Below are 16,559 nucleotides of genomic sequence, written 5' to 3'. Positions count from 1 at the left end.
AACAATATGTTGATAGCAACCCAAGGAGTGTCCACACAGGAAAAAAGTCAGTCCAGATGTCCTTGAGGCGCACTTTAGAAACATTTTAAATAGAAAATCGTCAATTGAATGTATGTTTTATTTAACACATGCAAACTGTCAGTCATTTTGACTAATAATTACTCAGGTTTCTTGCGATTTGTTTTTAATCATCTCACTAAAAGTGAAAGGGAGGGAAGTACAAAGAACACACAGTGAGTAGACATAAAAACAAGCAATGAGTGGAAAGACTGAAGGAATAAAGAAGGAAGCGGAAAATAGGCTATCAAAAATCTGATGATTTGAGGCACCCTGTTTCACATTTTCCTTGCAGACATGAATTCCAAACAAATTCTCTGCCATGGTGGGTGTCTGGGCCTGCCTATGTCTGCTTCTAATTCCATGCAGCCCTTCTGCAGCATTTAGCACATATTTATCAAATCATGTTTCAACTTTTTAGGCAACAGCATAAGGATCATTAGGAGTGAAAAAAATGATCACTGAGAAGGAAAAAAAAGAGTATAAACAGCAGCAAGAATTATGATCATATGACAAAGAAAGATATTCAAGATATGGAATTGACTCTAAAAACCCAAAGACTGCAAGATCCGGAGTTTTGTTCAAAGTATTTCTACCTTGCAATCTTTGCTACGTTTCTGTTTCTGAATTTTATTCTGGAACGTTTAGTGTCAGACAGGGTGGTCAGTAGTAGAATCAAGCCCCCGGGGGCCTGTATTCTCACTGTTTCTCTTCACTCAATACACCCGAGACTTTCAGCACAAGGCAGAGTCTTGAAATCTGCAGAAGTGAAGAAGAACAGAGCTGCGTTGTTCAGTTTAACAAACTACTTTGTAGCACGGTTTGTGAACAATGACCTCAACATATACATGAGCTGGATAAAAGAAAATAATAATCAGAATATTATCTAAGGAGATGTGGTGCAGCTGGATTACAGATATGTAGTTAATCACATGGTCCGCAGATTGGCCTGGAAATACAATCCTTATGTTGTTTACCAGCAAAGACAGAGGAGATTCTAGTTGTTAAGGAGGTTTAGATCATTGCACGTTTTCAGTAAGTCCCTTTTTAGAGAGAGCAGATTTCTTTGATGCTTTTTTGGTGCAACAATATCAAAGCTACATAAAAAAAAGTTATTTAATATGATGGGAATGAAACACAAAAAGACAAACGGGATGAAAGAATAACCTTCCTCTATGTTCTATAATGATCACATGGTCACTGTACAAAAAACTGAGTGACGGATGGAGTTTCTTCAACTGTTGAACCTTCAGCTCCACTGCAATAGTAACAAACAAGGGTCCATCTACACTTAATACATTTTGATGAAGGAGAGTTAAAAAAATTGCTAGCAACACATCAGAATATCTCACATGATGTACATTGATAGCGCTGGATTATATAGGAATATCAGAGTGAAAGTGGATAAACAAACAAGGCAGCACATTATTCCACTGCCTTAGTTTAGTTTACAACATTAAATATTTATGAAATAAATTGAAATTTGTGGTAGGAATGTGACAAAATCAGAAAATACTTTTGGATGGCAGAGTATTTTAATTTTATGAAATAGAATTGTCATCACACTATATAGTACAAAATATTGTAAAAAAAAAAAAAAAATAAAAAAAAATATATTAAAGAGTTTACATTTACATCCTCTCTCTGTGACTGGCCTAGTGCCCCAAATATATTCTTATCTTTGCCTTTTTCAGTAGAACAGACAAAAAAATGCAAATCATTATTTCCGGTTTAGGTGTGCAAATTCTGTATTCACACAAAGAAAGAAGTTTTTAAACGACAAAGAGGTCTTTTGTTCTAGAAATCATATTTTCTAACTTTAGATCAGCCTGCAAGTTCAATACATCTTGTGTGCTGAACTTCGTCTCTGTTTGACTTTGTCCTTCTCAGACTGTAATTAATAATTAGCTGATATCTGATTTTGCTCAGGATATCACCTCTGACACATTATGGCAATGGTAAAAACTTAAATCCTACCAAAGTGGTCACAGTTTGCATCGCTGGTTATTTTTCCAGACTGCAAAACAACCAAGCACAGCAGAATTAACTCTGAAAAGTCAAGTGGTGTTTACTTCTTTGAAAATTATCTTAACATCTACTGATAATAGATGTGAAATCCTTGACATGATTATATCTGTGCAACCACTGTACAGTCCCAGGAAAGTTTTTTTATTTATTTTGCAGCAGACTCTCACACAGTCTATCGTGATGTTCAAAGGAGAACCACAGCATCCCTTATGTGATTACCAGCATCATTTTATGCTGGCTCATTCACGCCGCAAGTCAAGTCTACATCAGGATGTTTATCTTATCAGCCGAGATCAAAGAAAAGACAAAAAAAAAGGATTTTTTTTCTGAAAGGTTCATGTCCAGAAAAAATAAATTCTTGATTCAGATGCAAAATGAGGTCTTGTGTCTACCTGTCCACTCATTCTTCTACACATTTCCTGCAATACAGGTGTGAAATTGTCCTAAGCAATGTTGTGAAATCACCTAAAACCCTTATTATGTACGCATACACAACTCCAGACCTCACACGTTTCAACCCCGTACACTTAACTTCTCCCTGCCAGCTTTTACGCAAGTTAAAAAGTAAACATTTGCATCTTGGCACATGAGTGTGCAATGGCTCTTCTTAATTCCACTACAGTTGGTAATGTGATCCATCCGTTATCAGCGTGATCATCACAAACGTCACAAGGAATGAAATGTGCACAGATAGTCATGCTGGTTGCACAATTATCACTTCATTATCACTCCAATCTCATCACTCCATTAACAATGTATGGTTGTTTCAGTCTTATAAATATGCTATAACACAAAAGTCACATTACTTGGTAATGTGTAACAAAAAAAAAACATGTTTCTGGAGAAGGTTATCTAATAAACTCTCAGACATAACAACTAATGTAACGTTTATGTTTGTGCAAAGTTTGGTTTCCAACTGAGTAAGAGTTAGATTTTTATCAAACTATCACACAAAGAAGTTGTATTTTGCCAAACATCTTTTGCAAGGCAGAACAAAAATACAAACTTTAGCTTTTATAGGCAATTTTTACAGATAAGTCCATAAAAACAAGAAAAATACAAGCATATAAATGTTGCTTAATGATCAATAAAGTTTGAGACTTGCATATAATATATAATTGAGGTACAACGACTAGTATCAGATCAGTTATCAAAGATTCATGTCAGATTACTGTACTAGACTCAATTCATAATACATGTTGTTGATCTGCTTTCTGCTATAATGCCAGCTGCAGCTCCTCATAGCCATTATTTAATCAAATTTGTGTGTACACTATTTGCAAAATGGCATTATAGATAGCAGTTAGGAGAAATATATTTCCTTTAACCAAAGCGTTTTTCAAATGAAATAATGTTCAAAATGAAAGACTGTATTGGCTACTGCAGCTTCCTGTCTTTCTGTGTCACATGACCTACTCTGGAGCCCATAGACATCTTTTGTCCATGTATGGGGAACAATAGTAATTTATATCTGATGGAGTTCAAAGAAAAGCATTCAGTACATGATGTTTGGCTTGATTCCTCAGCTAAATGATATTTGGCATCTATGTGATTAACAATCCAAAGTGAACATAACATTAACATAACATAAACAGTTAATAAAATATCATAGGCATAAACTGCAAGGATTTTTGTTTCTTTTTTTAAAATTTAGAATAGTTTTAACATAGAAGTCCATTTTGGTCTGGGCCCCTCTTGCACCAGCCATTCAACTTCCAAAATCAACAAATTTGGATTTATACTAAATAAAGACACCACAATTATTAATTATTTCTATTAAAGCTACTGATTTTCCAGGCATTTACACAAAATTGGCTTTAAAGAAGCATCGGACCGGGACTAGGTGTTAGCAAATACTGACACAGACTGATTTAAAAAAAAAACAAAAAAAACTCCTAATCAGGACATTGCTAACCGCACCCATATGTGAAAACAACATAATGACTTCAGCTTTCTTTGTCTAAAGCTAAACTACAGGATTCCCTAACCTTTCTTAGGAAATGCATTATATAGAAGTTACACAATAAAACAGCTATTTAAAATGGAAAAGCATTTAGAGTGCAAAACTCCAGCAATGAAATTCCAACAAATTATCAATTTGTCTTAAGACAAATCAACTCAGACTGTGGTATTTTTGTCAAAAAGAATCAAGTAGTTAACATATTTCAACACCTCATGGATACAAAAAATGCACCAAAATCTAAAAAGTGTGTCACAACATAGCCAGCAGAAGTGTCGCACCAGCATATCAGAGCAAAATCTCTAAACAGATGTCAATGAGGTTAAGTAAACCACTTAGAATGAATAAATACAGAGGCGCTTCTTATTTTGACATTTATTGGTACCAGCCTATGATAAACAACCATCAGGGGCAAATCCAGGTAATTGAGGACAAAAGCTTCAAAACAGAAGAAAGCTTTGGCTTCCTTTATAGACAGGCAGGAATTTATGATTAATTGTCTTCAACTGGTAGATTCTTGCCCCCTTTCCCCTTCTCGTCTTCATTCTCTTTCTCAGTGTATCTTTGAATCTATCGCTCCTCCATTCTTTCTCCTTCATAAATACTAACAGTAATGGTGCTGCGGTAGACATAGTAGACAGAAAAACAATAATTTAAACCAGCTAAATTAATTTTCTTTTTTTTTTTGCTTGTTTGTTTTTACCAGAAAGGTACTGAAAATGTTCACTTTCTTTTTAGAAAAAGGCATTCATTTTCTTGTTAAGTAACAAATTAAAGGTTTCCAAAAGAAGAAATTGTAAGATTTTGACAGCTGACAGATATGATTTTGACTGGTTTAATATAGCATGTGAAATGAATTAGAAAAAAAGCCACCTTTGTAACATCAAGGAACGATAAGAACAAAATGGGTTTTGTGACATGTTCGGCACATTTTTGGCAGTCTAAATTAATATTAAATTCCACGTTTGCTAACTCAACACAACGATCACAAGGTCGTCTGTAATCTCAGTTAAACATGAGACAAGCAGCTCTCGAAGAATCCAATCACACAACAGAAAAACCAACGCAGTAATTGCCAAGGACCCAGCGGTGACCCAGCGTCAGTTATATTAGAGACTTCAAAGAGCCGGAGCACGATGTTAAGAGATCCTAAAGGAGATGATAGGAAAAAGCAATCTTAGGTAATCTTTTCAAGCGTGCCCAATCTGATGAAGAGGAGATTCAGTCAAGTGTGAATATGTCTGGTCAGATATACAACAGCTGCCCTTGTCTGTTGGAGTACTGTCAGAAAAGGACCTGACCTCAAGCGGATGGAAACTGAAATCTCAAGGTACTGGTGAATAAAAACCAAAGGAAAAAATTAATAAAGTTGTGTTGACGTTATGCATTTTCAGTGTCCAGTAGATTTCTGGCCTAAATTAAACTGCTTTGTATATTTACAAGCTGTATTGGTCAAACAGGGATCTCCTGTTGCAAAAGCTACATCACCCTCTCTTCCCATTACAGCTTACGCTCAGATCAGACCTTACTACATTGTAATAAAACAAAACCTCCCAGAATTTTCATGTTCTCTGCAGTGTCACTGTGGTACAAGTGCTTTTATCTTTTATAGACTAGGCAGAGGCCTTGAAGACTCTGATGACGGATATCACCTCCAGGGAGGTAATCATAGATTGATTAGGAATTGGTATTGCGATTCATATGCCTTTACATCACAGAGAGCTTGATAGTCGTGCATTGAACTATTTTTGGTGATAGGTTTCTGTTGTAGATTGAGAATGCGGTCAGGGATGGAAAGACTGGGATGTCTTGCATAAGTAAATCGTTACCAATCATTAAAATGCCACAGCTACGCTAATCAGTTTTACTAAAACCTACAATTATGCTTGATTTACTCTCAGCAGACTGATAATTATTTTCAGAAGCCAGCATTTCTTCTGTGGTGGGCTGTCATAGTCAAAGCACAAGTGGAGTAAGGATTTTCTTCCTGCATGGAGCTAACTTACAGGTGAAAAAGACACACTTGCAGGCCTTTCAGTGATCCCTTCAAAATGTCATTCGTCAGCCCCGATTGTTTCGATTCCAAACATGTTGCTTGATGGGAAATAATCCACTAATCGAAGGAAAAATCCAGTTTCCCTTTGGGTGCAGAAGAGCAATCTTAAGCCAAATATTAAACTTTGTCTGATTAAAAGTGCAACCACAAATAGTTCAACAATTAGTCATGTCTGGAAATGCCTGAGCATTGCAATCACATGTGTGATTGCTGTAACAGGCACAAAAGGAAGAATGTATCAACACTGCTAACTAATTCCTTAAAAAAATTATACAGCTCACTAAACTTCAACAAACCACTTTACGGGATCTGCTGCAATAACACTGTAAGTAGCTAATGTAATCAATCATACAGCAATACGGCCCAGAGTAAGGTGAACTCAGAAACCTCCCATGTATACATAGGAAAACCTCAAGGATTCCTTCAAATGACGACATGATACCTGTGATGGCAGCTTTATGTTAGAATTGGCAAGTGACATCCTGGAAGTGCTGCTGCATCATGATTGCCATCACTCTGAAATTAGGTTTCCTGCAACATGCAAACTGTCACTGAGATCGTAGGACTGTCTTCACCTGGAGTGAACGGGAGCCTTGCCAAAAGCAAATGACGAGAAAATAAATCCTCTAGTTCAAAGCAGTTCATAACCTGGTCTCCATTTCAAAATGTTTTAGAAACATGTTTTCCTGACTTTCTTTGTGCTACCCACCTTCTTACCCAGATGCTGTTTACCAGGATCTAACATTTTTCAGAAGTGGGATACATAACGTTCAACAATTTCTAAACCCTGGGACGAAGACAAAAGATTTGCAAGGGACGTCTAAATACATATTCCATATTTTGTTTACCATAAGATTAATAAAAATGTAGTGCAGGTGCCCAAAATGTTTTCAAACAGCAGTAGTTTTGCCTGAAGTGTAAAAACGAAATCACTTCTTTATAAAACTGCAAGCAAAACTAATGAAACCGCTAATTGGTGTAAACATTTCATAGATACTACCGTTGAACACATCAAACAAAACGAAACGCAAAACTGTTTTTCATCATGTAATCAAATGAGACACTCCCTCTTCACTCACCTTGCTGTAGTACTTTGCCAAAGTATTTGTTGTGGCTTGTGCAATTCCACCTGCGGTACCTGAACTGGTACTGGCACTCTCTGACGCCCAGCCTCGCTCCTTTGGCCACCTCGCTGACGATTTCTGGTTGAGTCTGGCACAACTCGGCCTGCTTCCCTGCCAGGCGCTTCGCCTTCCTGCATATGCTGTTGGGGTCCATGACCAAGGGGCTTCCCACTGCCCTGCAAAAGTTGTAACCATGTTAGAAAAAAAAAAAAAAAGTGGATCTCTGAGCAAGATATACAACATTCTCATAGTTCTTTTGAGATAGGAATCAATCAGTAGCTGCCACAAACCCACACTAATTAAGTTTTCTTTTTTTTTGCTCCAGAACCTGTCAGCTCCATGCACCGCATCTCGGCTGTGGCTACAATGGACCTCTTGAATGAGAACGTGGGAGACGACAGCACACAGTTTCCCAGAAGCATCTCTGCTTTGATATCAGATAATATTTTTTGCTGTTTGATTGCATGTGGAAGAACTGTGTGGTCCTTAGAAAGTTGCAAGTCACATAGTTGGACACCTCTCAACAGCAGGGCCATATTAATGCTGCTTAAGTGGATTCTGGTAAACCAGAAGGCAGGCATTTTAGATTTCCAGACGATAGAGAATTTTCAGTCGTTGTCCTGGCAGTTAGGAGCTCTACCACTTGAACCACACATATCCACTAACTCACCCCCCTTTTAAAACGTCCGTAGCTCAGGCCTTCTCAATCAAAAGTATACATACTTTATTACGGATACGAAAAAAAAAAAATCCTGTGAAGCAAAAATAAATAGAGTTGACTTCATGTAGAGTAAATATTTGAAATGTTAACACATATATAGATTCATCATTGTATAAATACCACTCCAGACCTCCTAGAAAGCTATGACAGATGAGTGTATATAATATAGATAAATAGTTTATCCTAACTCTTAATGGGGAAAAGAGGCTTGGATTAAATATTTCAAAATACTGCCAGGATCTGGGGCATCATTTTTGGCATTAAATAAAAAGGAGAATCCTAACTGCTTAGTGCATGCAAAACAACTTTTCTCACCGCATCTCATTTTACTTCATGTCACACAATTTTAATTTTAATTCTTTCACCTGAGTAAGCATCATCAAAACCTTCATCACTAGAAGCAGGCCGGGGAAGAGAAAGTGAGGGTAAAAAATAGCTCTACCTCACAGTTTTTCATTCAGCCTTGTCCTTGTTAATCGCACCTCCTGATATCATTCATCTGCCTTGAGAGTTTGTTTTAAGAAGCAGAGCAAACACTCTCTCCAGTCCTCTCCCCTGGCGGTCTCATGCTCGGCGAGACGTGTGTACACGCAGACACACACATGCACACAGTTGCACGTTTCCAACAAATAATACGACAAGCTGACATGTCAGGGGGATGACAGAATGAAAACACCTTCCGTAGAAAAGCTTGGGCTGGCCTTGTTTTCATGCAGTCATGTTGAGAAAAAAGCAGGCATGGTGATTCAACTGATCAAATACACTCCCTCGCTGGAATATTCTTACCCTTTGAGATTGTTCCCGTCTTGTCACATAATAACATTAGCCCCAGTGGATTTTATTTGAATGTTATGTAATAGAACAACACGAAGTTGCACCTTATTGGATGATGGAAGGAAAGTTATATATATATCAATATCCTCAACACACAGTGAAAGAATGGTGGTGGCCACGCTGTGCTGTTTTTTTTACAGATGGAGCTAAATATCGGGCAATCCTTTAATAAAAACCTGTTAGAGGCTGCATAGCACTTCAGAGTGAGGAGGAAGTTCCCCTTCAAGCCCCGATTAAACAGCCAGAGCTACAATGAAATGGTGTAAAACAAAACATATTCATCTGCTACAATGACTCAAGGCAAATCTCAAACCTTTATCAAACTGGGATTCTATGGATAGTTTGAAAATGAACGCTCACGTGTACTCATGTATCCAATTTGTCTGGAACTTCAGCTCTTTTGCAAAGAAGAATGCACAAAAATTCAGTCTACCAAAGCACAAAGGTGAAACAAACAAAGTCCCAATGGACCTGCAGCTTTACTAAAAGGAACAGTTTGTTCACTGCGATATAAGGTTTTTATTTGAAAGACTTGAAGTTACCACTTTGCAACAGAAAAAGAAGTGAATACTTTTGTAAGAATAATCAGCTAAACACATACTGTCTACACAGACAAGCCGCACACACCAGGAACACCCACCATTTCAATCCTCCTGGGTTTATTGAGTGTGTTGACAATATTTCTATGGAAACGGAACAATAGCGTTATCCTCATACAGGCAATTAAGTCACACAGACAGTCAGTGGGTGTTAATTAGCAGGTAGACCCACAATATTTAGCAACACACACTCCCTCTGTAACCGCTTATTACTTAACAACTATTCTGAGCCTGTGCACGTGTTTGTGCGTGTGTGTGTGTGTGAGAGAGAGAGAGAGAAATAATAAGAAACAAACTCAGACAAAGGTAAAATTAATGTCAAGTGATTTTCCAGTAAAGTGTTTTATTTGGCTTGTTTCTTTCAAGCTTGTGTTTATTTGCTGGAAGCAATGATTAAAGGCCCACTGTAGAACATCAGCATTTTACAGCGAGAGGTGTATTAGCTGTGAAAGTAGTGAAATTGCTGTATAGTTTTCTATTTTCATTCCTCAAACAGCTCTGCTCTAAAACTGGAGTGACATGTGATTTCTCACTGTAAGTTCCTTTCACACTTCACCTCACATCAAAAAGTGTTTTTCACATTTCATAACACACCATGTGATCAGGTAAAGTTAAATGCTAAACTCATCCTGATGACTATCTTCAGTTAAAGATATGTGATAAATTAAACAAAGAGTAAGTCCAGCATGCTTAATCCAAACAACCAAGGTGCCACTTTCTTCTAAATCGAAACCAGACGAAACAAGCACTACAACTGTGAGTTTAGGTTTTCCTAAACAGTATACTTATTGGTTTTGGTGGGTTGTTGCTCAAAAAGCAGTTTGTTCAGTTAGCAATACATTTAAACCCATCAGAACTCAAGAGTCCAAAATGGAAACTGCAGACGATGAGATGATGTTTTAACATATTGCAAAAAATGAGTTGTCTTGTTTTAGTAATTCGGATGAGAAACATGATCAGGCATGTGACCAGTGATAAAAGTGTTCAAACTTTATATTATCTTAAATAATATCTATATATGGTGCAGTTGGTCGTCCTGTTGCCTTGCAGCAGGAAGGTTTTGGGTTAAAATCTTTCTGCAAGGAATTTGCACGTTCTCACTGTATGTTCTCTTCGGATATTCTGACCTCCACAGTCCAACAACATGACTATTAGGTTAGTTGTTCTCTCCATATCGCCCTTAGGTGGGTGTGCATGCATGGTTGTTAGTCCTGTGATGTACTGTGATGTTAGTCCTGTGATGCAGTTGCATTCAAAGCGAGGCAGCAAAAAAAGTGAAAATGGCAAATTTGGACATGCATGTGGAATTAACAGTTTATGCATGTTTAATTTCAGATTTTCCAATAAGCACGGTGGGACAGACTGAGAGCGGATGTAGCCCGGGGGCCATAAAATCCTCCCGTCTGCCTTAGGATAAAGGTTTCTGCCACATTTCCGCTGGATACTGGGTGTGCATACCACACACATTGGACTTCCTTAGAAGTTTGGGCGCATAATGGGCATGATGAGAGTTGAAGAGCTGGATTGCTGTGGTGAACTCAGGTGGAAAAGTACACCACTGGAAAAAAAGACCAAAAAGAGGGTGATTGGATAGGATGATGGGATCAACTTCCTGTAAATTCTCGAGCCTTTTGTGCCCTTGTTTGGAGAGAAAAACATTCAAGTGTTCCACCTTAAAAGGTATAGTGTGGAGATACAGTATTTAAGGCTGCAACAAGCAGATATTGTGATTGAAAAGAAGAGCAGTTTGAAAAATTAATCTAAAATCCCAGTAAGCAAAAATGTATATATGTAAGTCACTACTTTAGCTACTGAATTGTTCTGTGGCTGTTCTCAAATGTAAAAATGAGAAAACTATTGAGTTCAGTCGACCAGAGTAATATGTTCACTTTCTGCTTGGCAGTAATCTGATCCTCTCTCTGTCATATGGAATACAGCTACTGAGCAGATAACCAAAGGAGGATGTTCTGTGGTTGATAATATCATCAGTTTGAGGAAACAGTGTCTCGCATGAACAGTTTTTTGTGATGATAAAGACTCAGTAGAGGAACTGCATAGCAGTAAGAGATAAAAGAAGTTGGAGAATCAAACGGACTCAAATCCCTGATAACATTTTGCAGTCATCTAGAACAAGATCTAAAGCTGGCATTGCCTACATCATACTAAGATGCTTTGCGTTGGGCTGTAATTATTTGCATGCCATGGAAGATATCTTAAATTAATTAACATATCATGTTTAATTGTAGCCTTGACTGTAGGCTTAGGACAACATCGATAGGTTTAGCCTTTCAATAACGATCTGTAAAATTAGAAAGGTAAACGAGGTTTTAAATACAGATACAGATTAAGAAATGGATACCCTATTAATAATTTTCAGGCTCCAGTTAGGGGTCACAAAGAGATTAAACTACGGCATTCGCATTATCTTGGGTTTCATTAAAGATATCAGGGCACTGTAGTCATTGAGCTGTACTGTATGAGGTCCTTCTTTTTTCACGCACAAACGAGTGAGTTTCATCCCTCCTTAATCCCTCAGATATGCCGGAGATGAAGATAGTCATGACAAATGTGTGTCTTAACCACCAGAATGAACAGAGGAGATGGTCAGAGGAAAACAAAGAGCCTTAAGATGGAAAATGAACTTCATCTTTATGTACAAATATATTTTAAAAATTCATGGTGCGGTGCACCAAATACTATGCAATTCTAACATAATAAAGAGAGTATTACCAAGTTGCTATTGACAGACACCAGCTGGTGTAAATTGTGCCAATAAAAGGACAGGTTTTGGAAATTTACATAGCTTTCAAGCCTATGATAGGATAAAGTTGAGAAGAAGTTTCCGTAGCAACTATTTTCCTGTTCATCTTAACAGGTACATTACATGTTGGGTTGCATGATAATCAAAAACCTCAGCTTGGTAGTGAAATGTGGAAGAATGTGGTCTTGTATAAAAAAAATAACAATATTCATAAACAACATCTGGAAAAAGCTTCCCATATTGAAATAATAATATTCATTATGGAAACGTCTTAATTCGATCTAAGTTGTTCCTAACCCGCCTCAAACCTCCCAGAATTGAAACACCTTTTAATTCTATTTTAAAATAAAGATTTGAAGATAAAGTAAAGACTTTAAAAAATGTCCAAGACTTACTAATGCTTTAAAGTGTAGAATTATTCAGCTCAGTTTGTCTTAGTTTAGTGTTTTAAATTTTTTAACTATATCTGGTTCAAATCTGATACCAACTTCAACCGCAGTAGCAATCCACTGTATTTACTTTTTCACTCTATCAACAACAACTTTACCTGTGGATTAGTCAAATGCTGCCACAAAATAAAACAAAGTGGTATGAGCTCCAGGGCTGCACAGTGGCGCAGTTGGTAGAACTGTTGCCTTGCAGCAAAAAGGTTCTGGGTTCGATTCCCGGCCCCGGTCTTTCTGCATGGAGTTTGCATGTTCTCCCTGTGCATGCGTGGGTTTTCTCCGGGTACTCCGGTTTCCTCCCACAGTCCAAAAACATGACTGTTAGGTTAATTGGTCTGTCTAAATTGTCCCTAGGTGTGAGTGTGTGTGCATGGTTGTGTGTCCTGTATGTCTCTGTGTTGCTCTACGATAGACTGGCGACCTGTCCAGGGTGACCCCGCCTCTCGCCCGAAACGTTAGCTTGAGATAGGCACCAGCAACCCTCCCGACCCCACTAAGGGACAAGGGTGCAAGAAAATGGATGGATGGATGGATGGATGGATGGATGATATGAGCTCCATTAATTGTTGAATAAACTAATGAGAAAACCTACATCTACAAATATAGTCTTATTTCAATATGTGAATAATATATGCAGTTATTAGATAATATGAAGCAACAAATATGGATTACATGAAAGTCTTTTTCTGACTAATCGTTATTTTCACTTAAAGTGAAAGTGTCCCCAGGAAATTTGGAATACATTTTATGTCTTCATGAATCATTTGCAGTTCTCCAGCCGAAAACAAAGTCCCTACTGTCAGACATGTTTTATTGCATAGATAAAGATGAGCAGGGATGATAATAATGAAATTGGTTGTAGAAAACAAAGTTTCAACGCTTACAGTTTGCAAAGCCCCCACAGAGAATAACAATTTAGTGTAACATGCAGGAGAGCAGCAAGACCAAGGCAATCTCTCATGAGAAAAACATTTGTTCTGCTTTAACAACAGTGGCACACCCACTGCTTGAGCTGCCAAAAGACACACATCAAACTTGGAGTATGGATATTTTCAGACAAACACAAGAGGTTAAAAAGTTGCACGGATGAGCTCAAAACTACCGAGAGATTACAGAAGGAAAGACTGTAAAGTGACATGAAAGGTGATGCTTTTTTGTAACTCGGCTGATAGAGGAGTAGCCTTCAACTACTCATAAAACCACAGCATCACCGAAATAAATGTAGCCTATAGCAACTGGATGGGGGACACAACACTATCATTTTCCAATTAACAAGCACATATGACATCACCTTGTGCCAATAGGCAAGCTGTGATGTGCCTAGGCCTGAAAAGGAAGGTGCTACCTCCTTATTCAGTTGTCTGGGTTGCCAGACAATACTCAAACTGACAAGCATCTCTGAGTAATGCTTGTCAGAGGTGCATCTAGTGTGTCTTTCTAGATGTTACTACTAAACATCTAGAAAGACACACTTCATGCTAATGGTCAAACTTCTTTCTTCCCAGAAAGAAGATGACTTAAAATCTTGGTATTTATTGAGTGATCCAGGTTAAAAGTACAGACTTCTTTAGGTCATCATTAACTAACAATCTGAGCTGAGTTGCACTTCCTCTAAGTTTGCATTTTTGCCAAATTATATCCCTATTTCCCATCTATTTGTTGTAATTTCATCCCAATCTATTGCATTTGAAGCTGAACTATGTTGTTAACCATCATATCTCATTTTATTCCTCTTATTTTTTTAATCAGTTCTGAAGATTGTGACATTTTCTGAATTCAGAATTTTATTTTACACCTTGTTGGTGACTTGGATTCCTGTTTGAGGGGTTATGAACAATGAGCCAAAATACAATTAACAACTAGAAGATATTATTTACTCACATTTGCACACTTACTTACAGTTTACTTCCCGCAGATTATATAAAAAGTCGGTTTAATTTTGTAGCTGCGTAAATACAAGGTGAATAACAAGGCAAATGTACGAAATCAAAAAGGAACAAAATAATCAAATGATTTCAAAGCAGAAGATTTGAGAACATCCATCCATCCATTTTCTGTACACCCTTGTCCCTTAGTGGGATCAGGAGGTGCTGGTGCCCATCTCCAGCTAACGTTCCGGGCGAGAGGCAGGGTCACCCTGCACAGGTCGCCAGTCTGTCGCAGGGCAACACAGGACAAACAACCATGCACACACACTCTCTCACACCTAGGGACAATTTGGAGAGACCAATTAACCTGACAGTCATGTTTTTGGACTGTGGGAGGAAACCGGAGTACCTGGAGAAAACCCACGCATGCACAGGGAGAACACGCAAACTCCATGCAGAAAGACCAGGGCCGGGAATCGAACCCAGAACCTTCTTGCTGCAAGACAACAGCTCTACCAGCTGTGCCACTGTGCAGCCAGCTTTGAGAACAGATAACACTAAATACTGTGCTAAAACAAAAAGCACAGGAGAAGATTATCTCATGTTATACCATTTAAAAAAGTGGTTCTCTACCTGAACTTAGCAAAAACTTAGTAGCACCAATTTATTGATGATGAAGTTCAAATTTGGAAAAAAGAAAAAAAAAAGGATGCTAAGAAAGTTTTAGCACCAAAATAGGTTAAGTGGAAAATACTTTAGGACTAAGCATCTTATAAATTGTCTTTTGTCGCAGGTGTGTTGGAACAGCTGGAGCACAAGCTAACGGATAATCTTTGTAGCTGGTTAATGGGGCCTGACTATCTGCTGACATGGTTTCAACATTGCGGAACTGTGCTTCAAATTCAGATGGTCTTCTTTCCAAAACTGCAAACTTTTTATTGCATGTACCATCATCTCTAAAGCAGGATAAACAAAACATATGACGCACCAAGCATGTAAAAACAAGAAGGCTAAGATACATGCTAAAGCCTGCAGGCCCAAGCTGGACAGATAGAAGAGGAAAGATTTACAGGAACCGAAATATCTAATGAAGTTTTGAGAAAATAAACAAAGTGTTAAGCATATACTACTTTGCATTAGAGGAAGATTTTGTTAGCAAGAATAATTTAAAATTGGTTAGCCAGAGTAAATAAGCAAGTGGAATTAAGACCAGAACCTCAAATTACCTAATTTGACCAAAGTTGCAAGATTAAACCACTGAAATCAATGTTTGAGGGCTAAACTTAAACTTTCTAATTATAAGTGACGGCAAAAAAAAAAAATCTTTAAAGCATGGTCCAAAAATGCAGACCCATGCCATCTAGCAAGAACACAAACAGGCACATGAATACACACACACACACACACGCACACGCACACGCACACACACACACACACACACACTCGCACACGCGCACACACACACACACACCCGCACACACACACACACACACCCGCACACACACACACACACACACGCACACACCCACACACACACACACACACACACACAATTTACCGTCAGTATTTGCTATACCCACTGCCAAACCCGCACCGTCATTTAATCTTTATCTCTTCTCATCTCACCGGTCCTGATTACACATTTAGCTTTTCAGAGAAGCACTGAAGTGGACAAGATAAGATCTGCTACAATGCAGCCCTCTTCAAGTGAGGATGGGGGTTCTGACTGTACAGTCTGTAACTGTACCTCAATGAGTTTGTATGTGCAAGCATGCTCCCATAACTACATGACTGAATGAGTGCATACTAAACACATTAACCGAGATCTACTGCTTGGAAATGCAAACTGAAACAAACACACAAAAAACAAACAAACAAAAAAAAATTACAAAGGACAAAGTTTAAAAAGCCTATTTCATTTCTTCAAAACATGTTTTTGTGTTCAGACTTGTATCGAATAAGATCTGTATTCATGTCCATGACCGAATTTAAATATATGATAACGGGTGAAAGACACAATGAAGTCAAAATACTGATATACAACCCGACTGAAGCTGCAGTCAAACTCTCTTGTTCATTTGGCTCATACACAAAGAAAAACACAG

At 38.0% G+C, this 16,559-nt stretch overlaps 1 protein-coding gene across 1 annotated transcript in view; it reads right to left on the bottom strand.

Moving 5' to 3' along the window:
• Positions 1–16,559, bottom strand: part of wnt6b (wingless-type MMTV integration site family, member 6b) — a 31,987-nt gene that overhangs the window by 8,626 nt on the left and 6,802 nt on the right. Inside the window, exon 2 of the mRNA XM_081604558.1 lies at positions 7,181–7,401. Within this exon, the coding sequence (XP_081460684.1) occupies positions 7,181–7,401 (221 nt within the window). The remainder of the gene's footprint in view (positions 1–7,180; positions 7,402–16,559) is intronic.

The sequence above is a fragment of the Poecilia reticulata genome, chromosome 2 (genome assembly GCF_904066995.2).
Source record: "Poecilia reticulata chromosome 2, P_reticulata-male-v2, whole genome shotgun sequence".
In the NCBI taxonomy this organism is placed as follows: Eukaryota; Metazoa; Chordata; class Actinopteri; order Cyprinodontiformes; family Poeciliidae; genus Poecilia; species Poecilia reticulata.
This window is presented reverse-complemented; position numbering and strand designations above follow the sequence as displayed.